Source organism: Eptatretus burgeri, chromosome 2 (genome assembly GCF_056783735.1).
Source record: "Eptatretus burgeri isolate ZD-2024b chromosome 2, Ebu_testis_v1, whole genome shotgun sequence".
Classification (NCBI taxonomy): Eukaryota; Metazoa; Chordata; class Myxini; order Myxiniformes; family Myxinidae; genus Eptatretus; species Eptatretus burgeri.
The window spans coordinates 73,799,856-73,827,067 of record NC_140962.1 but is presented as its reverse complement, the minus strand read 5'-3'; the positions used below and the strand labels follow the sequence as shown (position 1 = coordinate 73,827,067).

The 27,212-nt window shown below is 41.6% G+C and overlaps 1 protein-coding gene across 8 annotated transcripts; it reads left to right on the top strand.

Annotated features, from left to right (window-relative positions):
• The first annotated feature begins 830 nt into the window (after positions 1–830).
• On the top strand, positions 831–26,551 carry LOC147032329 (uncharacterized). Of its 8 annotated transcripts, XM_085869847.1 has the most exons (8): positions 831–1,088; positions 4,616–4,858; positions 11,501–11,618; positions 16,030–16,220; positions 20,075–20,165; positions 20,695–20,812; positions 24,964–25,095; positions 25,339–25,841. In XM_085869847.1, exons 4-7 carry the CDS (start codon positions 16,172–16,174, stop codon positions 25,051–25,053), a joined length of 348 nt encoding a protein of 115 aa, XP_085725973.1. In that variant the 5' UTR covers positions 831–1,088; positions 4,616–4,858; positions 11,501–11,618; positions 16,030–16,171; the 3' UTR covers positions 25,054–25,095; positions 25,339–25,841. The 8 variants fall into 8 exon arrangements, 2 of the variants coding, with proteins under 2 accessions (XP_085725973.1, XP_085725972.1); XR_015055118.1 differs by lacking the exon at positions 831–1,088 and adding an exon at positions 1,136–3,841 and having other exon boundaries at positions 16,030–19,734; positions 20,075–20,493; positions 24,964–25,841; XR_015055117.1 differs by lacking the exon at positions 831–1,088 and adding an exon at positions 4,058–4,438 and having other exon boundaries at positions 16,030–19,734; positions 20,075–20,493; positions 24,964–25,841.
• Positions 26,552–27,212: the final 661 nt, after the last annotated feature.

Sequence of the window (27,212 nt, the reverse complement as noted above, 5' to 3'; positions counted from 1 at the left end):
TGATTGCCATCTTTCCAACTATGTTCATTGGAACAAAATTCTTTAATTTTCCTTGGTTGCTTCTTTTGGGGATTTTGTACTAAAATGTTATTTCAGGAGAAATAATTTTTAAAATTAGGAAGTGCAGCAAGTGGATAACTTCATCGTGATTGATGGGTGCAATTTCTTGTGTACAACTAAATTCACAGTTTTATTTTTTTTCTCTTTAGATGGTACTGCATCCTGCAACTGAATGTGGAAATGGAAACCAGGTTCAAAATTCTTCTCCATATTTGGAAGCAAGTTTCTTCAACAAGGTTCAAGAGAAACTTTCAATATATTGGGTTTTTTAAATTATGGTGATGTGGATGTTTCAAGGATGGTTGCTTCCAATGTCTTCTTGTTGGAGGAAATTTACTTTGCTCAAGGTCGATTCAAGTTTCTAATCTGCCAGCGAATTTTGATGAATCTCAAATTGGTTTCTACTCGTAAAGAACCCATACATGCATTGGCTGTGTAAGTTCTGCTCCGGCTTCATACTCGAGCAGTGTAGCTGTTCTTCATGCCATGCCTTTCTCGCTACACAGGTGTTTGTGCGTGGGGCCTAGGGGCATGATTGGTTGGTGTCTTGTGTTTTCATGTTTGGTATTTGTGTTGTACCAAGTCTTGTGTAATAAATTATTTTTTTTCAAGGACTGGCTTCCTATGTGTTTCCTTCATTTTGTTGTGGCAATGAATGGATTCATTTTGTATTCTTGGAGGGCAAAATTTGTTGTAATCCTGTTTTATAACCAGTGCATTTGCAGACCCTGCCAGTTCACAGGGGTGATAACCACTCGGTGCTGGCTTGTGAAAAATAATGATGGGTGTCTGTCCAACGTTTTCATAAAATAGAAAATTATTTCATTATAATGAGCAGCTATGGTATTTTCACCACAATTTTCAACTTTAACAATATGATTGGATCTTTTTAGGTTATCAGAACTCATGAGACTTGGGGTGACATGGTCCAAGCATCCATTCTTGAGTATGGCCTCGCAGTATTACCAAAGACTTCCTTGCGTGACACTCCACACTTTAAAAAAAGGATAGAGCATGAGAAACTCCAGGTTAGTAACCTTGCAGGCTTGATGGGCCGAATAGACTCCTCTGGTTGAGTTCTTTGAAACGGAACTCATTAGTCTTGCTGACTGAAGTGCCTGTCTGATGGGCAGTGAAAACACTTCAATCCTGTTTTCAAATTTGATTTATTCATGGGAGGTCTGGAGCTGTTGTCAGAAGATTAGACAGGAAGTCTTCATAAATACCATAAATTGTTGCATTGTTTAATTGGTTTTAAGTGTGTGTGTGTGGTGTGTGTGGTGTTTGTATTTATTTATTTCATATATCTATCGTGCATGGCCAAAGGTATGTGGGACCTCTTCTCATTAGTGGATTTGGGTTTCAGCCACACCCATTGCTGACAGGTCTCAAATCAAGCATACAGCCATGCAATCTCCATAGTCAAACATTGGCAGTAGAATGGCTCGTACTGAAGAGCTCAGTGACCTTTAACGTGGCACCGTCATGGATGCCACCTTTCCATCAAGTTCGTCAAATTTCTGCTCTGCTATAGCTGCCCCGGTCAACTGTAAGTGCTGTTATTGTGAAGTGGAAACTTCTAGGAGTAATAGCTTGGCTGCGAAGTGGTGGACCACACTAACTCACAGAACTGGACTGCTGAGTACTGAAGCACTTTGCGTGGAAAAATTGTCTCGTCAGTTGCAATGCATTATCGAGTTCCAAACTGATTGGAAGCAATGTCAACACAAGCACTGTTCATCGAGTCTTCATGAAATGGGTTTTCATGGCTGAGCAGCCACACGCAAGCCTAAGATCACCATGCGCAATGCCAAGCGCTGGCTGCAGTGCTGTAAAGTGCCATTGGACTCTGGAGCAGTGGAAACTTGTTCTCTGGAGTGAAGAATCATGCTTCACCATCGGGCAGTCCGACGGACAAATCTGGGGTTGGCGGATGCCAGGAGAATGTTACCTGCCCGAAGGCATAGTGCTAACTGTAAAGTTTGGTGGAGGAGGAATAATGGTCTGGGGCTGTTTTTCATGGTTTGGGCTAGGCCTCTTAGTTCCGAATGAAGGGAAATCTTAATGCTACAGCATACAATGACATTCTTGATGCTTCTGTGCTTCCAACTTTGTGGCAACAGTTTGGGGAAGGCCCTTTCCTGTTTCAACATGACAATGCCCCCGTGCACAAAGTGAGGTCCATACAGAAATGGTTTGTCGAGATCGGTGTGGAAGAAATTGACTGGCCTGCACAGAACCCTGACCTCATTCCCTTCGAACACCTTTGGGATGAATTGGAACGTCGACTGAGCCAGACCAAATCGCCCAACATCAGTGTCCGACCTCACTAATGCTCTTGTGGCTGAATGGAAGCAAATCCCTGCAGCAATGTTCCAATATCTAGTGGAAAGCCTTCCCAGAAGAGTGGAGGATCTTATAGCAGCATTGGGGGACCAACTCCCTATTGATACCCATGATTTTGGAAGGAGATGTTGGACAAGCAGGTGTCCCCATACTTTTGGTGTGTGTATGTGCAGTCGTGGCCAAAAATATTGGCACCCTTGCACTTTTTTTCAAATAATTCATTATTTTCTTGAAAAATAAGTTGAAATTGACGAAAGTATTCAGTCTCCACAATTCTATATTTCACTGTTAGTTACAGAACCTTTGTTTTTGAGTCAGATCTTAAATTCTTTTAAATCAGAGGATAAAAATAAATGGCGTTAATAAAAAAAAAAATGCAGGTGAGGGACCTGAGACTGGGGAAGCCATGGTAAATTTTTGCTTGCAGTGTAAGCATACCCTGGTGTGTCTGTGGAATGCCATTTCTCATGTCTCCGCCCAACTTCTCGTGAGAGCCACAAAGCATGGCTTTGAGCTAATTATCATGAATTTTTACACAGATTTGCACGGACGACGTCTCATGAATCGTTCAAAGTATAAAGATAAATTTTGGGGTGAGATGCAACATCACTCATGAAATAAAGGAACAGGTGACAATGTAACAACGTGGTACCACCGTCGACACCGCAATAATGTGAATACGTGTAAGAAATGTTAAATTCGACCCTCCCGAAGGAAAAACGATCTGTTTGTGACAACAAAACGACAATAGGATCCATTGTAAGGTTCCTCTCAGGTGGACGTGTGTGTGTGGTACACATGGCTCTCGTTGGACTGCAAATGGCGATATACCGTGAATAGAAAAGATAAGAAAACCTGTAAATCGAAATTTGACGATCGTGGGAATGAAGACTGTGAAGAAACACGAAAATTAAGGATGCCTTGAGGAGAGGGAGAGAGGGATATCCGGTATGGGGATATTGGCGTGTGTGTGTGTTTGTGTGTGTGACGAAACTGGGGTGCAGCGCAGGCATGACAGGCCAAACGGCCTCCTGTGCAAAAGGTCCATGTGTGCTCGTGAAGGCTGAAGTGTATTTCGTGAAATTAATTTATCAACAAATAGAATGTGAAAATGGAATAAATAATTTTAATGTAATAAAGTTAACATTATTGTTGTTAAATCCAAACCGAATAACAGGAACACGATTTTACCTCAGAAAATTAAAAAAAAATAAAGTAAAAAAATATATCTATATATCTGTGGTAAATGGTGGAGTAGGCGTGGTAAATGGTGGAGTGGGCGTGGTAAATGAAGGAGTGGGCGTGGTAAATGAAGAAGTGGGCGTGGTAAATGAAGGAGTTGGCGTGGTAAATGAAGGAGTGGGCGTGGTAAAGGTCGAGGGTTTATAAAATCCCCAAGCAGGATATTTCTCCTTTTGGTTGCTTGCGATGAAAGGTGAGGAGGTACACAGTTGGTGGTGAAAACGAACGAGGTTTTACTCCTTTACTTCAGGTTTATTTAATTTTACATTATTGCCTTCAAGTGCTTGGAGATGAACGTCGCTCTTTCACGATTTGGAATATTATTTTGATTATTAAACCCTTTGGATCGCGGTAAACCGGTTACTGAAGCTCGGTTTTTATTATTGATAACGGTAAAGGAGCTACATTGTGAGTGTCCATGAGCGACGGTGTTTGGAGATCGTGTGATGTTGGGATTCCCGTGAAATGAGCCCTTTCTCACCATGTGCCCTCTTTGTTGGCGCCATGTTAATTTTTTTCCCTGAATGTCGTGAGTGAACAATGGTGACCAACGTGAAGGCAAATTAACTTGGTGAATACGAAAACCTCGTGAGCATGTTATTGGTGCCGTTTTTAAGAGGGCTATCTGTGCAGGTCAGTTACAAGGGGCCCAACTCTGTGGCCTTTCTTGTCGTTTCCCCCTGCACAAAGTAACCTCCCCTTTTAATCACTGACCACCCTTTCTCCATCGTGGGTGTGTTGGACGCTTGACTCGGGACATTCAGGAATTGTGGAATTTCTCTGGATTGAGGTTTTCATTATATCATTAAAAAAAATCGATTTGATGTGTTTTGAGATGTTTTATCCGTTTGTACGACATTAATATACAAAGTACAGGGTGGCCACAATGTCTTGTCACCCCTCGTAAAATTTGTCATATTGCCTTGGTGTGCAGTGTTGATTCGTTTTCCTTTTTACCCTTTTTCAGATTGAGTGAACGTAATTATGGGTGATACAAGCAATTACACCATTGAACAACGGATTGTTGTCAGTGTCTGGGTTCACGAACGTCCACAAACGGGGAAAACGATGGAAGAGGTGCGCGCCGACTTTCAGCAACGATTCCGACAAGAAGCTCCCTATAAAAAGACACTTCTGCGTTGGGAGCATAAACTCTTTGCGACGGGCAACATAAAAGATAAGCCAAGAACCGGAAGGCCGTCAACCAGAGGTCAGCAGTGCGAATTGGTCGAAGAATCTGTTGCCAGGTCACCAAAAAAGTCCACTCGTAAACGATCCGCGGAGCTCGGAATACCACGTTCGACAATGCAAAAGCACATGAAGGTCGACCTAAAATTGCGCAGTCGCTGTTAGATTATACCTTTAGGTTGTCGGGGAACGTTGGCTTTGTCGTGGGTCACCAGGGCTGCCTCTTGACCGGCCTCCTCGAAGTCCAGACCTGTCAGTGTGATGACTCCCTTTGGGGCTTCATAAAAAGTGGTTGTTGCTTCGAAGCCACTGATGACCTTAAACAAGCAGTGAGACTTTTAATCGTATCACCCCACCAATGATCTGAAAATGTCCCACAGAACATGTGCAAGAATATTGTGTTATAACTTTGATGGAGCTCAAGCGTATCTTAAATCAAAATCGTGTAAAATGTGTAATAAAGTAAGAGTCCTGCAAACTTATGAGGTATAACTTGTAGACAGTGTTTGCAAATGTGATAGAAACAATGTCGCAATTTTTACAAGGGGTGACAAAATATTGTGGCCCCACTGTACTTTATATCAGGATGGTTTTTATTTATTTATTTTTATTTTTATTTTCTCTAAATATATATCTTGTGCACGTTTGTTTTTAAAGCATGATACTTTGTTTATGTATGTGTGTATGACTGGTTGCACATTGAAAAGCAGGCAAGAGATGTGTTTATTGTGCAGTAATCCAATGTTTTTAAGATTCCTTCAAATACAATCCATGACTTATGTGAGCATTTCAAAATCCATGTGATACATTTTGCTTCTTTAGGGCAATCATTGGTGATTGCATTGGGTCACATGCACCAGGTGATTGCCGCCATTCTTTGAGTTTATCCAAAACCACAGGAAATAGAAAATGTTTCCAAACCTTGGTGGCGTATTTTCTACCTGGCCAAGTGATGAACATTATTGTCATTAAAAGTTGCCGTGTGCATGAGCCATTACATTTGCAGATTTTTGTTGATAAAAGGGACTGACACAAGTGATGTTGAGCAATTTCAATTAAGTGGTCCCTTTCAAATATATCTTCCACATATCAGCAGGAAGAGAGAGCTCAATGGTTTGCTTGTTCAAATTGCATTTTGGGTATATCTGGCACCCCATTCAGGAGCCTCTTTCAGTATTGTGGAAATTATTCCTCCCCTTTTTATTTATTATTATTATCATTATTATCATTATTATTATTTTTTAATACAGGAGTGAGTCTCATGGAAGAACGAGGTTTAACTGGCAGTGAGACAACCATTAAGGGAATAAAGTAACAGAAGGAAATGAGCTCCTTGTAGCAAATATACCAAACTGTACTGTGTAGAGCACATACCTCCACAATGTTGGACAGTTTGTTTTGTATCCACTGATACGTCGGACCTGCATCCCGATCTAAGCCAAAATCGAATCTGCTTGTTCTTGTGACCGACCCAACTTGGCCACCAAGTTTTTGTCTGAGTTAGTCCATTATTTTTTCAGATGTCCTGCTCAGATGGACAGAAGGGTGAAAACTTGACCTCCTGTAGTGGTACAGGTGCTAATTGAATTAGTTTAATGGGTAATTAGTCCTGCAGTGGTACAGGTGCTCCCTTGCATATTTGCTATATTGACCATGACATGCTTGTGTATATACAGTGGGGAGAGCAAGTATTTGATACACTGCCGATTTTGCAGGTTTTCCACTTACAAAGCACGTAGAGGTCTGTAATTTTTATCATAGGTACACTTCAATTGTGAAAGACGGAATCTAAAACAAAAATCCTGAAAATCACATTGTATGATTTTTAAATAATTAATTTGCATTTTATTGCACGAAATAAGTATTTGATCACCGACCAACCAGTAAGAATTCCGGCTCTTACAGACCAGTTAGTTTTGTCTTAAGAAGCCCTCCCATTCTCCACTCATTACCTGTATTAACTGCACCTGTTTGAACTCGTTATCTGCATAAAAGACAGCTGTCCACACTCAATCAATCAGACTCCAACCTCTCCACAATTGGCAAGACCAGAGAGCTGTCTAAGGACATCAGGGACAAAATGGTAGATTTGCACAAGGCTGGGATGGGCTACAGGATAATAGGCAAGCAGCTTGGTGAAAAGGCAACAACTGTTGGTGCAATTATTAGAAAATGGAAGAAGTTCAAGATAACAGTCAATCTCCCTCGATCTGGGGCTCCATGCAAGATCTCACCTCATGGAGCCTCAATGATCATGAGAAAGGTGAGGGATCAGCCCAGAACTACACGGCAGGACCTGGTCAATGACCTGAAGAGAGCTGGGACCACAGTATCAAAGAAAACCATAAGCAACACTACGCCATCATGGATTAAAATCCTGCAGCGCACGCAAGGTCCCTCTGCTCAAGCCAGCACATGTCCAGGCCAGTCTGAAGTTTGCCAATGACCATCTGGATGATCCAGAGGAGGAATGGGAGAAGGTCATGTGGTCTGATGAGACCAAAATAGAGCTTTTTGGTTAAAACTCCACTCGCCGTGTTTGGAGGAAGAAGCAGGATGAGTACAACCCCAAGAACACCATCCCAACCGTGAAGCATGGAGGTGGAAACATCATTCTTTGGGGATGCTTTTCTGCAAAGGGGCAGGACGACTGCACCGTATTGAGGGGAGGATGGATGGGGCCATGTATCACGAGATCTTGGCTAACAACCTCCTTCGCTCAATAAGAGCATTGAAGATGGGCGTGGCTGGGTCTTCCAGCATGACAACAACCCGAAACACAGCCAGGGCAACTAAGGAGTGGCTCCGTAAGAAGCAACTCGAGGTCCTGAAGTGGCCTAGCCAGTCTCCAGACCTGAACCCAATAGAAAATATTTGGAGGGAGCTGAAAGTCTGTGTTTCCCAGTGACAGCCCTGAAACCTGAAGGATCTGGAAAAGATCTGTATGGAGGAGTGGGCCAAAATCCCTGCTGCAGTCTGTGCAAATCTGGTTAAGAACTCTAGGAAACGTCTGATCTCTGTAATTGCAAACAAAGGTTTCTGTACCAAATATTAAGTTCTGTTTTTCTGATGTATCAAACACTTATTTCATGCAATAAAATGCAAATTAATTATTTAAAAATCATACAATGTGATTTTCAGAATTTTTGTTTTAGATTCCGTCTTTCACAGTTGAAGTGTACCTATGATAAAATTACAGACCTCTACGTACTTTGTAAGTGGGAAAACCTGCAAAATCAGCAGTGTATCAAATACTTGTTCTCCCCACTGTATGTGTGTGTATATATATATATATATATATATATATATATATATATATATATATATATATATATATATTTATATATATATATATTGTTGCGGTTTTCGCGCCCGCCGGCGTGCGACGGCCACGTAACTCGAATCGCGGCACGTCGCCCACCGGACGGACAATCCAGTCGTGACCCTCTCGGACTAACGCCGGGAACCAGTCACGGGTGGACCTTTCGGTCTCACCGCGATCGAGCCAATCAGCCCCCGCGTGGGATAGGGTTGCTCGCCAAATTCGAACTACCTAAGTACCCACGCGGAGGGTAGACCGGGCGATCGCACCTCGCCGCAGGTCGACTTCGGACACGGGCCACTAGCGACCCGTTCCGACTATCAGAATAACCGAGCGGTGTTATCGTCGACCTCGACGGTTCGATTAATTATCGGGCGTATTCAGCCCACTACCAACCCTTTACGTGAAGCAAGATGGGGATTCAATGGAGGAAAAGACGAAGCGAAGCGGGAGAACAGTTCAACAATAAAGCACATTTATTCGCGACGAACGGAAAGCACACAAATACAATTCCACCAAATGCACACAAAAAAAGAAAACACAATTCCATTTACACAAAAAGCAAATATAAAAGTGAAAACACAGTGCAGAGCTAATACCGACTACCGAGCACACGGCAACACTTATACAATTCTACTTCACAGACGGCGCCGACAACACATACCCAAAACCAAGGAAAAGAAATACCCTCAAGAATGAGGTAGGCCTGGGGCCGAGACCTGGTCGGGCCTACCCGTCTGGTGATGAGACGCGGAGCGGCGATGGCCCCGCAACCCGCGGGCCTCGTGGACAGTGCCTGGCAGGGGGTGGGAACGGGGCCCCCTTGGTCGCACTATCTCAGCGCGGGGGGAAACAGGAGGGGGTTGCTGATGCTCGGGGTATAGAGGATCTTTATTATGTGCGACGAGCGTCTCCACCTCGGCCAGGTCGCGCTGCCGGCCTCCCTCGGGCGCGCAGCTCCTTCACGACGCGAGCACCCCCTCGTCCGCCCTCGCCGCCTCTCCACAGCTCGTCCCCTCCGTTCCGACTTCAACGCACACGACGAGCAGCTCCACCGCCCGCGAAGTCTTGACTCTCTGTTCCGACTCCTTCGCCTCGTTCCGACTTTTACTACTCTCGTTCTGCTGACTCTCCCTCGTTCTCTCTTGCGACTCTCCGACCCCTCGTTCTCGTTCTGCTGACTCTTTCGCTCCGACTTTTACGACTCCTTTGACTGACGAACACCGTCCTTTTATCCCCCCCGTAACTTCGCCTTTGACCCCCTCCCTTTGACCTTTCACCTCGCTCCCCATTGGCCCGACAAAAAGTGGGCGTGAAGGCTTTTTGATCCACAAATTTGCATATATCGATCGCCCTGGGGCGGGGCCAATTCGCCCCTCGCTCACCGATTGGACGGCAAAAAGTGGGCGTGTGTCGTTTTGGATCCGTTTTTGAAGCAGAAAATCCGTGATTTTGTACACGCTGTTCAACGTGCGCCCTACACGAGTCCAGCATCGGTGCCTATGAGTGGCGCGAGATGACGGTGATGCGATGGTGGCGAGTTGTGACGGTAAAGGTCGTGGCGGTTGTGGTGAAGCGGTGGTTGTGGTCGGTGGTTGATGTTGTGGTTGTGATGGTGGCGATTGGTCCAAAATAAAGATAGTAAAAGAAAACGGCTATCCTGAAGAGTCGCAGCACGTATAAATGACATGTATTCCCACTAGACAACGGGTTTGGGCCTAACTACACATGCACTTACCGAGATACCTCACCTAAGGGACCTGAATGGTGGTTTGCGAATCTGGTAACCACAACAATATATATATATATATATATATATATATATATATATATATATATATATATATATATATATATATATATATATATATATGTTTGTATGTATGTATAGTTTTTGTTCAACTCTAAACTTTCATTTTGGATGTATATTTGAAAAGATGACTGGCATATAAAATGTAATTCAAGGGGTTTTTTTCATTTCAGATGTTGAAACTGGTTGAAAATTGCAACAGGAGAATATAAAGTTAACTGTGTGTTATGGTTAACAGAACTCCATAATGGCTGTGAGAAGAAAATTTGCTGCTCATGACAGGAAAGATGCACTAAATTTGAAGTTCATTAACAATTTGATGAAAACGTTTAACGAAACTGGCTCTGTGAATCACGACCCATGATTCGGGGAACCTCAAATCAGTGAGGAGACTGTGGTACTTGTCCAGGAAGCATTCAAAAGGAGTCCACGGAGTCCTTGCACAGTACATCTCGTGAACGAAATATTCCAAAATCGAGTGTACAAAATTGTCAAAGTGGAATTGAATGATCAGGTTGTTCACATTGTTACAGGAAGAATACCACCATGCAAGGTTAGAGTTCTGTCGCCGGTTCAAATCAAAAATCCACAATTCCCCAGGATTTCTTGTTGAGTTAACATTTTCTGAAGAGGCAACATTCCACATCAGTGGTAAAGTCGCCCCCCATAATTGCCACATTTTGTGAACAGAAATCTCAGGAAATTGGTAAGATGAAAGATTCACTAAAAATCAATGTCTGGTGTGCTCTCAGGAAGTCTCATAATTGGTCCTTTCTTTTTTGAAGAAGAAACATTCAGTCGTGCATGTTATCTTGCAATGTTGCAGAATTTCTTTGTCCCGGAACTATGCAGATTACATCTTTCAGATAGCATCTTCCTCCAGCAAGACTGTGCTCCCTGCCACCATGCTTCGAATGTGCGGCAGTTCTTGAATGACGTCTTCCGAGACAAATGGAACCATTTATTGGCCACCTCAGTCACTTGACCTGTCCCCATTGGACTACTTTTTATGGGGCCATGTTAAAACTGTTGTTTACTCTTTCAAACCGCACTCTTTGGATGAACTTAAGGCTAGGATCACAAATGCAATCGTTGAAATCACTTAGCAGCAACTAGAGAGTTTTCACCGATTTTAGAAAAATCATATTGACCGATGTATTACAAAAGATGGCGGTTACGTTGAAACCTAGAAATTTAACTCTATTGTATTTAAAAACCTTGAATTGTGTGCTGTTTACAGTTTAGTTTTATGTGTACATCCAAAGTGATAATAGTTGTTCATGGACTTTTCATATATCCTGTATATTTGTGACTTCACATGTATTGCTGTTTGTTGGTTGGATTTGGCTTGATATGTTGAAATGGGTGATATATTATTATTATTTTTTAAATATATTTTTCATTTTTAATTTTTTTCAACGTGTCACAAAAGTGTTGGAAAGTATTTGTTGTGATAATGATGCCACATATAGTCGTTTACTATCAGAGAGTACAACATTGCTGTCATTGCTTGGTATTTCTACACTTTACAGGAACCTTGGATAGTCTCAATACACACCAATTCCCACAATTGGTAGTTTAGTCTACGAAGCAGACAAAATGCTGGTACCATCTGAGCTGGCAAAATCTAAACATCGCAACTTTGTAAAGGTACTAATGAGTGTTTATGTATGACAGATGTGTTTGATATTTGTTTTGTCAAGGCTTCTCATTTATTGGGTTTTAGAATTTAATGAAATAAATGTAATGTGCAAAGTTGCTTCATGTGTAATAACGGCCCTTTCGATGCATGTTTTTTTTTTTCTTCTTTTGTCCTCACGTTATAAATATTAGCTGTATGTGGGATTGTATGCTGCTGTTGCTTATTAATTTTTCATAAATTTTTTTCTTATTATTTGTTTGTTTGTTTTTATTTTTTGACTGCATTATTGAATTCACAAATGCAATGTTTTTTTCCCACTGTGGCATGTGCTTAAATTTTGTATTATTGACTTGCCATAGGGCAATTCTCATGAAAGCAAATTGTTTTTTGCTCTATTCAGTTGTGGGACAGAGATTTTGTTCATGACTAGTTCCCTCTGCCACCAAATGTGGGCAGAGGTTATTTTCACCCATGTGTAAGTGAACAGGATATCCGTACTATAATTCGCGGAGCGGTGTTTGTGTGTGTTTGCGCTACCACTCCTGCAGTTCTGGGCTGATTACATGCAGACTTGCCTCATTGGATCATGGACACAAATGATCTCAATGTGCATTGTGTTGCCATCTCCAGGTGGGGGAGGGTATTACAAGGCTCCACCATATACAGTGCAGGACTATTCCTGTTTGTTCACGAGCACCAGCCAGAGTGACCACTATATTCGTTATGTCTGTGTGTCTGTCTGTCCAGAGCATAACTCCGTGGACTTTGATCCGATGTTGATGAAACTTGGTTATGTGTTCGATATCAATGTCTCGTTGTGTTTTCCTGGATGAGGGAATGCTTTGCCCATTGTGGGCGGAGCCATGCCCAAAAAATATCCATTTTTAGGGGGTATTCGGATTTAAAATCTATTTTCTCCTAGGGAATTGACTGAATGGAATAGGTTCTTCGGTATTTGAATAGCAAAATGAATTATCGAATACTTGTCTTTGTCCGATTTTTCATTTTCGTCCCAAGGTCAAGGTCACAAGGTCAAAAACTTAGAAAATTGCGAATTTTGACATAAAAATCGTACGACCGCTCAAACTTTGAGAGCTAGGATGACAATATTTTTTATGCATAATCTTGAGGTCATTCCCCACCTAAAGTCTTGAAACCATTTTGCTCTATCTCGAACACCTTACCTGTGGCGCCCCCTTCAAGTTTGTTTTTACGCTGATTTCATCAAAGTATGGATAATCCGAGGAGTGCGAAATGCCATATAGCCTATATGACGTTATATTGTTCCTGGAATGTTCCAGAGGAAGTTTTGCACCAAAGGTCATAATCCTTGACCTTTGACCTTAATGGCCACAAAGGTCAAATTTTCAAAGTTGTGGGAATCGAACCTAGTTTTCGACCTTCGACGAACTAACTCCAATAAGCTATAGCACGTATCCTGTTTCCTTATTTTAATGTCCACAACATTGTTTTGTGACCTTTAAACGTTATGCAAAGGTCAAATTTTGAAAGTTGTTGAACGAAACCAGTTTTTCAACATTTTGCAGCTAATAACCTGTCACTCGTACCACATCATGTTGATCATTTTTATAACTTGGTCAAAAATTATCACATAGTTTCAGAAATCAAGGATGAGACAATCTGCATCGTCAAATACCGCTCGTGAACCATTGTCGTCTTCAGACTTGTCCCTATGTTTTTCAGTGCAGTGAGGTTTTGAGTTGAAAGCAATATGTGTTTTTGCTTCACACACAAAACTCAGGTTTAAATTTTTTATTTTTTTATTTTTTCCTATCCAGAGCTGTCAGTTGCCCATACACCACCATACACCTGTAGGGTGGGTACTCTGCTTGTCTCCATAAGTTGTGGATGGATTTGGCCGAAATTTCATGGAGAGGTTGGATGTGACTAACGAAATGAGATTTTGGGGAGGACCCAGATCTAGATGTGAATATTAAAAAATAATAACAATAATAATTAAGTGGTTCTTCGCCATTGAGGGGGGGGGGGCAAAAAAAACGATAAATAGCACAATATTTCAAAAAGCTGTGGATGAGTCATGACAACTCGGTGCAAGAGTTGGTTCGGGTCAGGATGCAATTCTGGCCAATCGGTGGGATACAAGACTTAAACTAGTCAGTTTGGCAGAGGTGTGTGCTCCACCAAGTGCCATTCTAGTTATATCTAGTTATATCCAAGTGGTGTTTTCCTTTGCCTTATTTCCTTGGAATATGCTGAGTTGTGCTGTACTTGGGGAATATTCCATTGCTTTTTCTTCTTTCTGGTTTTAAACTCTGACACATTTGGGCTCATTAAAAACGATATGCGAGAAACACTACAAGGCACGTAATGGGAGGTAATCTGTTCACGCAAGAGATGCAAACGATGACTATCAGCTAATAAGCCGCAATTGGTCGAAATGAAATCCCGTGACAACGGAATCGGAGCACAATTGGTTGCCCGTGATAGTGCAGGGTGCCCCACAGAAAACCAGGAAATTTGGTAGAGTTTATTTAAAACAAAAGCAAACGTAGATGTAGTGTAAAACAAAGATACACTTTATTATATGTTAGTTTATTGATATGGTAAAATACGGCAAAAAAAAAATCTCAAATTTCCTGGTTTTCTGTGGGGCACCCTGTAGAACCTGCCATATTGGAGGGTTTTCTGTACTTGGATCCAAGTGAGGGTCACCCAGATAGCTCAGATGGCAGAACACTGGTGCAGTTTGCTTGAGGACTGAGGTTCAATTCCGCGTCTGGGCCTGTAAAAGAAAATTTCCACGTACATTTTATATGCCTGGTATTTGCTTAATGGCTAGGATGGTGGGCTTGGGATCCTAGGATCCTGAGTTCAAATCCCCCTTCCTGTTGAATTAATACCAGATGGGGTTGACTCTCTGTTATCCTTCCAAGGTCGGCAAAATGAGTGCCAGCTTGCTGGTATCCTGTGTCGGAGTGGCGATCCGCCCAGGATTGTACTCAATAGCCAAGGAGACTGCTTATGCAGCACCAATGCTCTGCATAGAATATGGTCCCAATGGATGGATGAATGGAATGCTCAAGTTTTCTGAGTTCCTTATCTTGGTGCATAAGGCAATGCAAAAAGTGAAAGATTGCACAGAAGTTGTGAAATACTTCACATTATTCCTTGCTTTGCCAAACAGAAAGCATTCCCACCTTTCAAATTTAGATTTGCTCAGGACACAGCATTTGTTCTTTTGGTTTGCTTTTGAACTCTACTTTTGACATTATTCATCCATCAGGTTGGCTCTGCTTTTAATACATCACTCTGCTCTGTCCTTTTGCTTTTGCTTGGAAAAAAACACTCTTTCATTTGCCTTTGTCCCAAGTGCATTTCATTTGGTGATATCCATATTCCTTGGCTTCTTGCTCTTGGTTTTAGAGATGAGTTTGAAAGGTAAGAATTGGTGTCCATTCAAGGCTTCGTGACTTGAAAAAGTTGCTGCTGTAACTCGTGTGAGTGCAGGTGAATCAAGTTTGTATTGAGGGCAGCAGAAAGTTTTTCTGCTCGGCAGATGGAAGAAGCTTTATAGTCCTTTGGCTGAGGGGGTTTTCGTGTGCATGAAATGTACCCTAAGTTACCCTTCATTTTTTTGAAGTAGACCATGTATATAGATAGAAAAGTGATGGTAGACATCTGGTAACCCAGCAATAACTGAGAAAATGACATCTGTTTACATTCCCTCTGTGACAAAATCGATAAAAAATTCAGGGTAGGGGAAACGAAAATTGATGAAATTTTGCCACTATTCGTCACAGAATAACAAATGACCCCTCAAAAGAAAGGTATGGATTCCCTTGATTCAACAAAAAAATTTTTTTCGAATATGTTAATCTGTGACGTCATCAGAGGTCAAAAGGTCATGAAAAATGGGTGCAGGTGAAAATTTGACCAGACTCTAAGCTGTCTCAGATTTTGGGCACATGGAAGGTGTTTTAGCACCTGTTTGGGTTCTAGGTATTTGGCAGAGGGTTTAAGAGAAAAATGATATGCAATAAACCATGCCAGTACCTTTCTAAAGCTCAGTGTATGAAACTAAAAGTAATGTATTTTTAAAACGGATTTTTATGGCGTTATTTAACGTAACAGGTTGGGGACATATCAAAGAGCTGTAACTGCAACCAATTTGCCCAGGATAACAAATGAACCCGCATATTGAAAGTGATCCCCTTCCCTTCCTTTTGTCAATAGTCACTAATAATTTAATTAATTATTAAATTATTCATTAATTAATGATAAGTTAATTAGTGACGTCATCACAGGTCCTGCGGTCATGGGAGCACTAAGCTGATTTTTCATTTCAGGTCCGTTTCAGATCATTTAAAAGTTTTTATACCCTCAAGATTCATTCGAAAGAAGTTATTGTGTGCTAAATGTTTGCTTTTTGTTTTGCAGATCCTGTTATGTGGTGAAAATATAATTGGCATGAACCTGACATGACACAACTTGTACCGACGGCGGGGATTCAACTGTTGCCGTTAGCATTGGAGGATGAAGATGCGGACTTGCGAAAGGTTAATGAAGCCTAATACCAGCAATGGATGCTACTGGAGTTCAACTTGCAGCTTCTGCAACATCTTCAGGAGGTGACACTGTGGACAGAGACAAGTGCATCATATGGCAGTAGTCAACAGAGCTTTCCACATCGAGCACGGCCAATGGCCGTAAGAGAATATACGATGCATCCAAAGTGAGACACTATATTGTTGCAAAAAGGCTTAAGGGCCTGGGGGACGAAGATGCTGACTTTCTTTACCATATGAACAATGATTGCTACAAAAAATACTCTTAAAAAACTCTTGATAACATACAGTCAGAAAAACATAGCAGCAGCAATGATTCACCAGAAAGCACTGGCGCTGGATCGTTTTGCAATATCCGATCCAAAAGTACCCCTCGACCAGGCCGTAGTCGTCAATAAGAAATGTATCAGAAGCAGTGTGTTGTGTGTGGGTATTTGAAGCATCAGGGGGTGTATGAAAAGTACCGAATATCAGAGACAAACAGGGCTCAGAAATTTCTGGAGGCCAATGTATTTTTCCAGGATAGTGTTTATACACGTACATGTGACTTGCAGGACGAAAATGCAGTTTTTGGAGCAGATTTGTACTGCCACAAAGCACGTGTCAATGTTTACATAATACAATACGAACGGGCAATTGCGACGCCATTCAAAGACAAAACAGTCAGTGCTAAGCAAAATGTTTGGCCAAATGTCATTGCAGATATTGAGACTGGATTTCACCAAGGTGTTGGCTACGAACTCAGTCATATTAGAGACATAATGAACAATGCACTTGTAGAGTCAGGCTATAGTGTCACACTAATAGAGAAGTGAAGGTATTACTTACCAAAAATTTTGGAGACAGTATTGGCTTTTCACAGCCAACCCAACTGAACAAATCTGTTCTATGTTTCAGTCGAACTGTAACCACTGAGAATTTGGTTGAAACTGTTCGTACCACTGATGTGAGTGAATCTGCTGCACTGATCAGACAGACAGGCTCTCCTTGATGTTGACTTTGACCTTCAGGATAGGTTTTGAGATGCCTCTGATTTGCGTAGGGCTAACCAGAGTATGGAAATCCCCCAGCCTCGTCATTTTTGTCTGTTTTGTACAATTTTGATATCGATTCATTCACTGATATGTCATAATGTTGGTGATGAAGTAGAGGATGATGATAGTGACTTGGGAGGAGGGATATCTGTAACTAAATGTAGGCGAATGCAGTCACTCTTCCAGGTTATGTATTACCTACTGCACAATGGTCGAAAGAGAACTCCTTTGAATAGCGAAGCAATTTATAATACCTGCAAGGGTGCGACTCTTATAAAGAGTGAATCACTTTGGACTATGCAGTAGCTATGATGAAGTGATGCGTCACCACAATGATATTGCAAGATTTACTGTTGAGTCCAGTACAGAATGAGTTCCCTTCCCATCTCATTTTGACGACGAAGAATTTACGATGTCAGCATTCGACAACTTTGATCACAATGAGGAAACACTCAGGTACTGGAAGTAGTCATGACACAGTAACGGTTCTATTCCAAGACGATTTAGGCCAAGAAGCAGCAAAGCCAAAGCTTTCAGAAACAAATATTGCACATGGAGCAAAGACTTTCCAAGAGGAACTACAGTGCCAGAAACTACATAAAGTGTACCAGCCATCCAAAAAGGCTGATCTCCCATCAACATACAAGATATCCAAGGACCCACCAGCAGTTGCTCGAAGACATCAGAGAAATAGACCTTAATTAATTAATGGGAATTAACTTAACTAAAGGTAGTTAAAGACAGGTCAGTGCATCTAATCTGATGGTTCATTTGTATTCCTGTGCAAATTGGTTGCAGTTATAGCTCTTTGATATGTCCCCAACCTGTTACGTTAAATAACGCCATAAAAATCTGTTTTAAAAATACATTACTTTTCGTTTCATACACTGAGCTTTAGAAAGGTACTGGCATGGTTTGCTGCATATCATTTTTCTCTTAAACCCTCTGCCAAATACCGAGAACCCAAACAGGTGCTAAAACACCTTCCATGTGCCCAAAATCTGAGACAGCTTAGAGTCTGGTCAAATTTTCACCTGCACCCATTTTTCATGACCTTTTGACCTCTGATGACGTCACTGATTAACATATTTGAAAAAAAAAATTGTTGAATTAAGGGAATCCATACCTTTCTTTTGAGGGGTCATTTGTTATTCTGTGACTAATAGTGGTAAAGTTTCATCAATTTTCGTTTCCCCTACCCCTAATTTTTGGTCTGGATTTTGTCGCGGAGGGCATGTAAACAGATGTCATTTTCTCAGTTATTGCCGGGTTACCAGATGTCTAACCTCGCTTTTTCTGTCTATATACATGGTCTACTTCAAAAAAATGAAGGGTAACTTAGGGTACATTTCATGCACATGGAAACCCCCTCAGCAAATGGACTATTACTGCTTTTGGTTTCAGCAGTTATTGAAAGAAAATTTGTCCATCTCTGGACTGATGCTTCAAGATAAAGCATGGCAAATTTACAACAACCTTCCTGCATCATCTGCTGAGAGTAAATCCTTCACTGCAAGTTCTGGGTGGCTTAGCTGGTTTGAGATTCGTCATGGCTTGCATCGGTGCAAGAAGAAAGTGCCAGCACAAATATGGTTTCAGTAGAAACCTTTAAATCGAAGTTTGCCAGATGTGTCACAGAGAATACATGCCAGATTAGGTTTACAATGCTGATGAGGCTGTGTTGTTTGGAAGAGGATGTGAAATGAGATGTTCCTGTTGAAGGAACAGTCTGTCTGAATTTAAGGCATCAAAAGAGTGCTTGTCACTTCTATGTGCCAATGCTGTGGGGACATGAGCTGAAGACTGTTGTGGGAAATGTGAAATGCCCTTCTACTTTCAAGAAAGTTAGCATTTCCCATCTCACTGTTCTTTGGTGCTACAACAGCAAGGCATGGATGATGTGGGCTGATGACTGCTTCCTCCACAATTTCATTCCCCATGTCAAGGAGTTTCTTCATTCGAAGAACTTTGCAGAAAATGCTGTTTTTCCCCTGGACAATGCAATGGCCCATTGTCATGGAATTGTGGAGTGCAGTAAGAATTTCAAGGTGATCTTTCTTCCTGCAAACATGACTAAATGTCTCCAACCCATGGACTGCACGCATGCATGTGATGAGATCTCAGTCCTGCCTGGATGGGACTTGGAGGAAATTGTGGCTTCCATGCAGCCCACTCTTTGATGATCGTGTTTTGCAAGTCAGTACCCAAGAGTTAGCTGCATTTTCCAATGATATTTCTGAGACCGGAGAGAATCCTTTGACTATTGAAGACATAGAAGAGCACATTGAGAGCCATCAGAGTTTAGTGCAGAAGATGTCACTCTCGTCGCAGTGCACTCCAAGGAGCTGGAGGATGATTATTCATCTGACCTCAAAAGTGTTTCTGTGGCTAAACTGAAGAAGATTTTGTCACTGCTAATTCAACTGCAAGACACGGTTGCTGACTGATCTCTGCATCGAGAGGAGGGATGTTGCCTTGAAAGAATTGAAATTGTTGGAGAGCCAATATCTCTATCTCTATCTCCATCTTTGTGAGTCTTACAGGTAAACAGTTCTTGTATGTTATTTTGTTCATTTTAGTGGGTTACCATTTTTGGTCTCTTGCTGGGTCTTGGTATAACATGAATTGTACCAAGTGCATTTAATAATTGCTTGTTTGTTTGCATGGGTTTGTGCAGCACTTTGTGTGCTTTGCTGTGTTCAGTGTATATTGTAATCGAGGACACGGAGTTTATTACTATTGTACATAATTTTAGTAAAATTAACTGTTGGAAGGAAAACGTTTTTCTCACAGTTCGGTACATGTTTTTACAGTTGTGTATTACTAAAGTAAAATGCCTCAAGTCGATGGAATACAGTTTAACCTGTTTACTGTGTTTTGCAGGTTCACGTGTTGATGCATTGTTCTGCAGTCAAACAGTATTCGTGTCTGTTTGTCGAACATGGAAAATTCATCGATCCATTTCCATGAGCAGGTGTACTACACAGTATAAACCAATGGAGGATGGGATGTTGGTTTCAAAACAGGATAGCCAAAAGACATCAAACCATTGAGCATGGTGCAAGTTATTTAAAGATTGTTGATGAACTGAGCTACCTGAAGATTGTAATCACTTGGTGGTTTCACTGAAGACAATAAATATCCTGCCATTTTAGAAAATCTCAAGTGTTCTAAAATGACTTCAAACCTTAATCAATGTGTCACCCTTCCATTGGAAATATTCATGATCAAATGTGGACCATCTCCAGGAAACCCTCTGTTTTGAAATGGTTGTTGGCTCATTTTGCATAGGACAGTGTGAGGTACAGTTTATAATCTCATCTGACCTATTCCATTGGCTTTGATAATGGCTCTGAAAGAAAAACAAAATGATGATTTGTACTTTCTGGTTGATTACCTGATACTTCATACCAACAATCTGAATTTCCCTATTTGATTACTTTTTTTGTGAGTTTTAGCCTCGAGTACTCCAACATTACCCCCCTCCCCCCACCCCCTCCAAGGCATTTTACCAAAGGTGGTGTGAGCTACACTTGCATTCTTTTGGCTCGTTTTGGTCATTGCTTGCAAGCTGCTGTTTTGCTGCATCAGTGTTCCTGCACCACCAAGGTTGACATAAAGGTGAGGTGATAGCTTCTATATTGTCAAAATGTATAAATATTAAAAAAAATAAAATTGTTGAAATGGCTTCTGGGGGTTGACAATATATAGCTTATAAATAGTTATTTCCAGAGTGCATGTTTAGCATAAGAGTGAGGTAAATTGTCATAGAATGTGCATCTATTTGTATAGAAAGGCCATTGTCTCCTCTCCCAGAAAATTTCTGAAACCCTTCTCCTAAAAACCCCTTTTCAGCCTCTGTCTGTTCTTTTTGGGCTTTTTTGGAATAGTGGCACTACTATTCAATCAAGGTGCGACTTTTGGTGCACCTGTATCAGGCTTGGAACATTTGGGAGAGGTTGAGAAGCTGAGGTGGAATTTTTCCATGAGTGGCAACTTACACCACCAATGGGTGATGGGGTGGGATAAGAGCGGTGGAGTTCCCATTGATTTCAGGCTGAACTGGCAATCGGGGAGGGGTGGCGTAACAGAATAGGTGTCATGGGAGCAAATAAAAGCCTGTCCAGTCCACATGCTTTCCCTGTTCTCCCCCTGCCTCGTTCATAAATATACATCAATTTAGTGTCTCCAATGAATTTTAATTTTTTTTTAATAAGTCCCATAAAGGACAGATTTGGCAGGACAATTAGTGTCCATTTTAAAGTGCTCCCCTTCCGGAGCGACAAACTGCTCTATTCCCCATTTTGAGTGGCTCAGTGTGGAGAGACTGGCATGTCCATTAATAGTCCTTGTGCAACTTTGAGTTTCTATAACTTTTGATGTGCACATCATAGAAACAAATGGTGCATGATTCATAGTTTTACTGAATACTTCTACCGATGCACTTGATTGGGAAGACTTCATTCAAGAACCATCGCACATTCAATTTTTTTTTTGCAGGGATCCTATGTTTGCTGGTACGAGCTGAAATGTGAAGGATTTAATTGTCGTCGTCCGAGCACAAAGCAATTCTACAACATTGCACAAAATTATAATGTTTACCATTGACTGTTGAATCTTCCAAAAAAGGAAAAGGACCAATGATGTGTGACTGTGAGAACAGCAGACTGATTTTTTTTTGGGGGGGGGGGGGTGGGAGTCTTTAATGTTTCCAGACATCCTGTGGTCTGGTGTCATTTGCGGTAATTGTGGTGGTTGACATGACTCTCCTGATGTTGAAGTTGCCTCATCAGAAAATGTCAATTCGTCAAACTCAGGGGAATTGTGGATTCAACAGTATCGATGACATTAACATCAGCAAAACTTGATGCATTTTGCTTTCATCTGCCATTGAGTTTTTATTGTGTGTGTGCATCAAAAGTTGTACAAATTCAAAGTCTTTATGGACACCCTGTATATGCATATTGTGACAATCACTGGCTCCCAAAGGATACCAGTGTGATGGACAACACTGAGAGGGTGGCATGTCTCCAAACACCACATTTGCCAGTCGCCCCAGAACTTCCCATGGGATCCCACATCCAAAGTTGTGTGAGTGGGTACTTTGCCGGCAGTCATTCGCCCGAGTTGTGTAACAGCGTCTGAGATCTAACTTGCATAACCAATTAGTGCTGCCCAAACACCTCGTCGGTCTTGTGCCGTCATCAGAACTGACAGCATAATTTGAAACAAACCAAATTCAAACATTTATTACAAACTCCTGTGTTTACAAAGCAGGCAATTCCAACAGGCATGTTTGGAGAAGGGGATATTTACAACAAATATGCACAATAATTTACAGGTACATATGTAATTGCACTTATCCCTATGCAACATACCTGCCCTCGGATCCTTCATAGACCATTTGTGTCTGCACGGTACGGCCGGCCTCATGCATCCGATGTGGAACAGAGATTGATTGGCAAGTAAGATAAGAGGACAGAAAGAGATACAGTAGGTGGGAACAGCATGGGCCCCTGCACACCTCACACCAACCCGTTAGGGCTAGAGTTGCCTGTTGATTCTGGCTCCCACGTCCTAACTGAAACCAGAAAACTCCGCTCTGTTCCGCTCCTCGTACAGCTGCTGCCCTGGCGTTTTCCCCATGGGTCAGTGATGTCACTGTGGTGGTCTTTAACGTTCCTCTTGGCGGGATAACTGGGTGAGGCAAATGAGTTGGAGGATCCATCGATGCAGCTAGCATGGACGCCGTCAACTTCAGTTGTGCTCCCCATGACTGTACCACTTCAGGAAGGGGTGGGGGGGGGGCATGGCCCTTCCCCTTCCCCTTCATCCCTCATTTTCAACCTGCCTGTTGGGAAAATATCTGCTCGTCACCCATGGGGCTATCTTTTTTACTCTTTTATTTATAGCATAAATTTCATCACTTTTGATTTTAAAAGCACATTTAATATATATATTTTTTAATGGTTTAATTTGTTTGGGAAACCAATTAATAACTTAATACATGTCTTTAAAGGGAATTTATTCCTGTTCACAAATATCCAGCTTTCAAACACATTTTCAAGAACAGTGTTCAGAAACTGGGCACTGCCTGTACACACTCTTTTCAAAATTTATTTATTGCATCTTTTCTAATGAGAGACCTCTTGTCTTGAGGAAACGCATCTGCCTGATTTGGAAGGGTGCTAATTTTAGAGGACATTGAAAGATTTAATGAGAGAATAATGATGTCTCATCTTTCGGGTCTGAATTCCTGATGACATTCCAACAAAACTGAATTCTCTCAACTTGTCACATTTTCATTTTTTCCTCGGCATTGATTTAAACTGATTTAAATAACAGCTTTGTTCAGTCATTGACCACAAGCGATTTCAATACACTGCTGTACCATGTGTGGTTGATGTAAAAAGTTTGTTTAAGGAAAATGAAATGGCTTTGCAGTCATTCAAGATGTAAAAATTGTAAACCCATGGCCCTTGTGTTTGATTGATCTCCTGTTTGCACGTTTGACATGCTAAACGTTTTTGGCCTATCCCAGATCTAGCTGTGCTTGAGTTAAAAAAAGAAAAAAAAAAGAGCAATCTTCTTGTGCAGCAATGTAGGTAAGGAATTTCATGTGGTTTCATGCAAGTGACTTGTCACCAAATGAGTGAAAAGCTTTCACTATACAAAATATACATACGGTCGTGTGTTTCTCGACTTTGATGTAAAAGGATTTGTCAAACTGATGAAATGACCGTTGATGAGCCATTCTTACCAAATCTTCTGCACTCTACTTTGTAAACTTCCTGAATAATTTCCAGGATTAAACTCTGGATATCCAAACTTCCTTAATGGTGATCCCGATTGCCATCTTTCCAACTTTGAATGTTCATTGTAACAAAATTGTTTAATTTCCCTTGGTTGCTTCTTTTGCCATAACCACCATCCACAAAATATGTTGTCGTTGTACAGCATTGAAGCTGGTATTTAATAGAGGGAGGGAGTAGGGTTGGGGTTTGTTCTCCAAAACGCAAAGAATTGGAAAGGCTCCTGCCATTTTAGGCTGTAAAGAAAGATGTGTGTGCGTGTGCATACCGTACTTTTCATGCAAAGTTCTATTTTGGATGCGTTACAATTGTGTTCCAACTGTATAACAAGGATATGTGGAGTCGATGAAATATGACGACTTTATGGTGAGTTCATTGATTGTTGTTCTGGGAATTGAAATGTAGACATTTATTGTTATGATGAGTGATGTGGAAATGTTGTGCTTGGTTGTCCTTTTATGATTATTTTTGGAAAGGTTTTTCTTATTGGTGGGTGTGGAACAACTTGTGAAAAATGTCAGTCTGTGATTTGGTGATTGGAGGTCCACATTGGCTGCCTTCCACCCTGGAGAGCATCCTGAGCAAATGTTTGGACATTTAATATCTTTGCTGTGGGTTCCCAAAATTCTGATCACCTTGAGAGTTTGAGGTGAAAGGGTGGGGGGGGGGGGAAATGTTTTAGAGGTTATTTGGAATTTTGTTTTAGTACCCTGTTTGCAACTTGATTCCTTTGTCAATCTTTTAACCTTTGGACTCTAAAAGCAGTTAATCTTGCCCCTTGAGAAACAGCTGTAAAGCTTGTAACTTTTAGGATTTTGTTCTCAATTTTCCTGTTGGGATAAATCATTTAAAATGAGTAAGTATAATAACTTTGGAATCTTCATTGTGATTGATAGTTGGACATTAGAAATTGTACCCAAGTTCAGTTGTTTTTTTTGTTTGTTTGTTTGTTTTCTCCAGATGGCACTGCAGCCCACAACTGAATTTGGATATGGAATTCAGGTTCAAAATCCTCTCTATATTTGGAAACTAAGGCAATTTCTTCAATGAGCTTCAAGAGAAACTTCACCATCCAGGCAGTCTTCGTGTTATGTGAGGTTAACTTTTGTAAACTCAACTTTACGCAAGCACCCATTAAATTAGAAATAATTTTTTTTTTAAAGATTCGTCATCTTTACGTGGTTTTTACGTACAGCCCAGTTTGGCACTAGTCGCCTGTGTCGGTCAGGATGGACCCCATGCACACCTTACACTTGTTGACTGACTCCCACATCCTGACAAACCATGACTCTCCACACACTCCCTCCACACACTCAATTCCTGCTCCTCCTACAGATGCCGCACTGGCGTTTCCCTGTGGAGCAGTGACCTTGCTCGCGGCATGTATTGCATGCGTCTCCAGCGATTGAACTATTGGACATAGGAACGTGAAATTGAAGGTGTGAAAGGGTGGAAGGCAAAGAAATAAGGAAGAGAGCGAAAGGACAGACTGAAGTTGCAGGAAATAATGAATGAATGACGAAGCCAAATGATGTGACGAGAAATTAATGTGCAAATCACGTAGAGTTAAAGGACGAGATGAGATTCTTGTTCATGCGAATTATATTCGATCGAGCCCTGAAAAATCTGTAACCCTCTCAAACTGCAAAGCTTCGAATTTCAGTCTTTCTCCACCCTTCTCCTTCAGAGGTTCTACACATCAATGCCGTGCCTTCCCTCTACACTGTGTGCATGCGTGGAGCCTCGGGGCATGATGGGTTGTATGTCTTGTGTTTTCATGTTCGGGATTTGTGTTTCCTCACGTCTTGTGTAATAAATTTATTTTTCTCAAGGAATGGCTTCCTTTGTGTTGCCTCCATTTTGTTGCACCAATGATCAGATTATTTTGTATTCCTGGATTGCAAAATTTGTTGTAATCCTGTTTTATAACCAGTGCAGTTGCAGACCCTGACAGTTCACAGGGGTGATAACCACTCGGTGCTGTCTTGTGAAAAATATCGAGTTATGGTGGCGTTTGTTGTGTGTCCCACATTTGTGGCTTTTTATCCCCCGCCGCGTGGTGGAAGGGGGATATTGTTGTCACCCGGGTCGTCCATCCGGGTGTCCATCCGGCTGGCTAGGCATCAACATTTATAGCTGTGAGTGTGATAACTCATAAACTGTTTGCCATATCGATTTGGAATTTGGGTCACACATGTACCACCTGAAAAGGAAGAACCCTATTGATTTTGGGCGTGGCCGGATCCAACATGGCCGACTGGGGCGGCCATCTTGAAAAATATTTTTTTCGCCATATTGATTTGAAATTTGGGTCACACATGTACCACCTGAAAAGGAAGAACCCTATTGATTTTGGGTGTGGCTGGATCCAAGATGGCCGACTGGGGTGGCCATCTTGAAAATTTTTTTTGGAATAAATGGAAAACCGCTTATCTGATTTCAATTATTTTTCAATGGCGGTTGATTTTGGGCGTGGCCGGATCCAAGATGGCCGACTGGGGCGGCCATCTTGAAAAAAATGTTTTTTTGTAATAAATGGAAAACCGCTTATCTGATTTCAATTATTTTTCAATGGTGGGGGATTCCCCATCTCTGATGGTATATTTGTCATTTCCTTCGTCTCTGCTGCACGAAGTTGGGACATCATGATCGGATTTAGTGAGTGCTGTTATGACCTTTTAAAGTGACGGAGATGCAGTATGTCACAGCGAAGGAGATGCAAGCTGTTCCAGTCCACCGGTCAGTCCGGAGCTACCCCCTTCATGTTCTGCCATGTATGGGAGGAACGTGCATTTGCTTTTGAAACTAGGAAATAGCACCTCGGGGAGGGAGGCCACCATCTTGTATCGCACCATATAAGTGCTTGGCGGATGCTTTTTATTAGGGTTCCTGGTGTGAGGGGGGGGGGTGTCAGGGAAGATCCAGATTTCTTCCGAGTATCAGCGACGCCATCGTTTAGTTACATTTTCCTTTTCCTTGATCTGATGGAGCTGCTTGGCGAGACTGGGTTGTGGAGAAAACGAATTTTACAAAATTACCCCCGTGCGGGAGTGACGGTCATCTGCGAGAAAATATATAGCCTCCTGAAGGTAGGGCAGTTTTTGCAAACTTTGAAGTCACGTGACACGAAAGCGAAATTCGAAAATCCATCCTGACCAAATTTAGATATTGTCCCATAGATTCATATGCCACAATCAAATTCAAGATTG

Bases quoted from the DNA above. Each gene is read 5' to 3' on its own strand.
- LOC147032329 (XM_085869846.1), top strand. From the start codon at position 16,172: ATGGATGCTACTGGAGTTCAACTTGCAGCTTCTGCAACATCTTCAGGA. The intron at 16,221-20,074 runs GTGACACTGTGG...TGTGTTTTGCAG, and splicing joins TTCTGCAACATCTTCAGGAG to GTTCACGTGTTGATGCATTG. The intron at 20,166-20,694 runs GTGTACTACACA...ACCCCCTCCAAG, and splicing joins CGATCCATTTCCATGAGCAG to GCATTTTACCAAAGGTGGTG.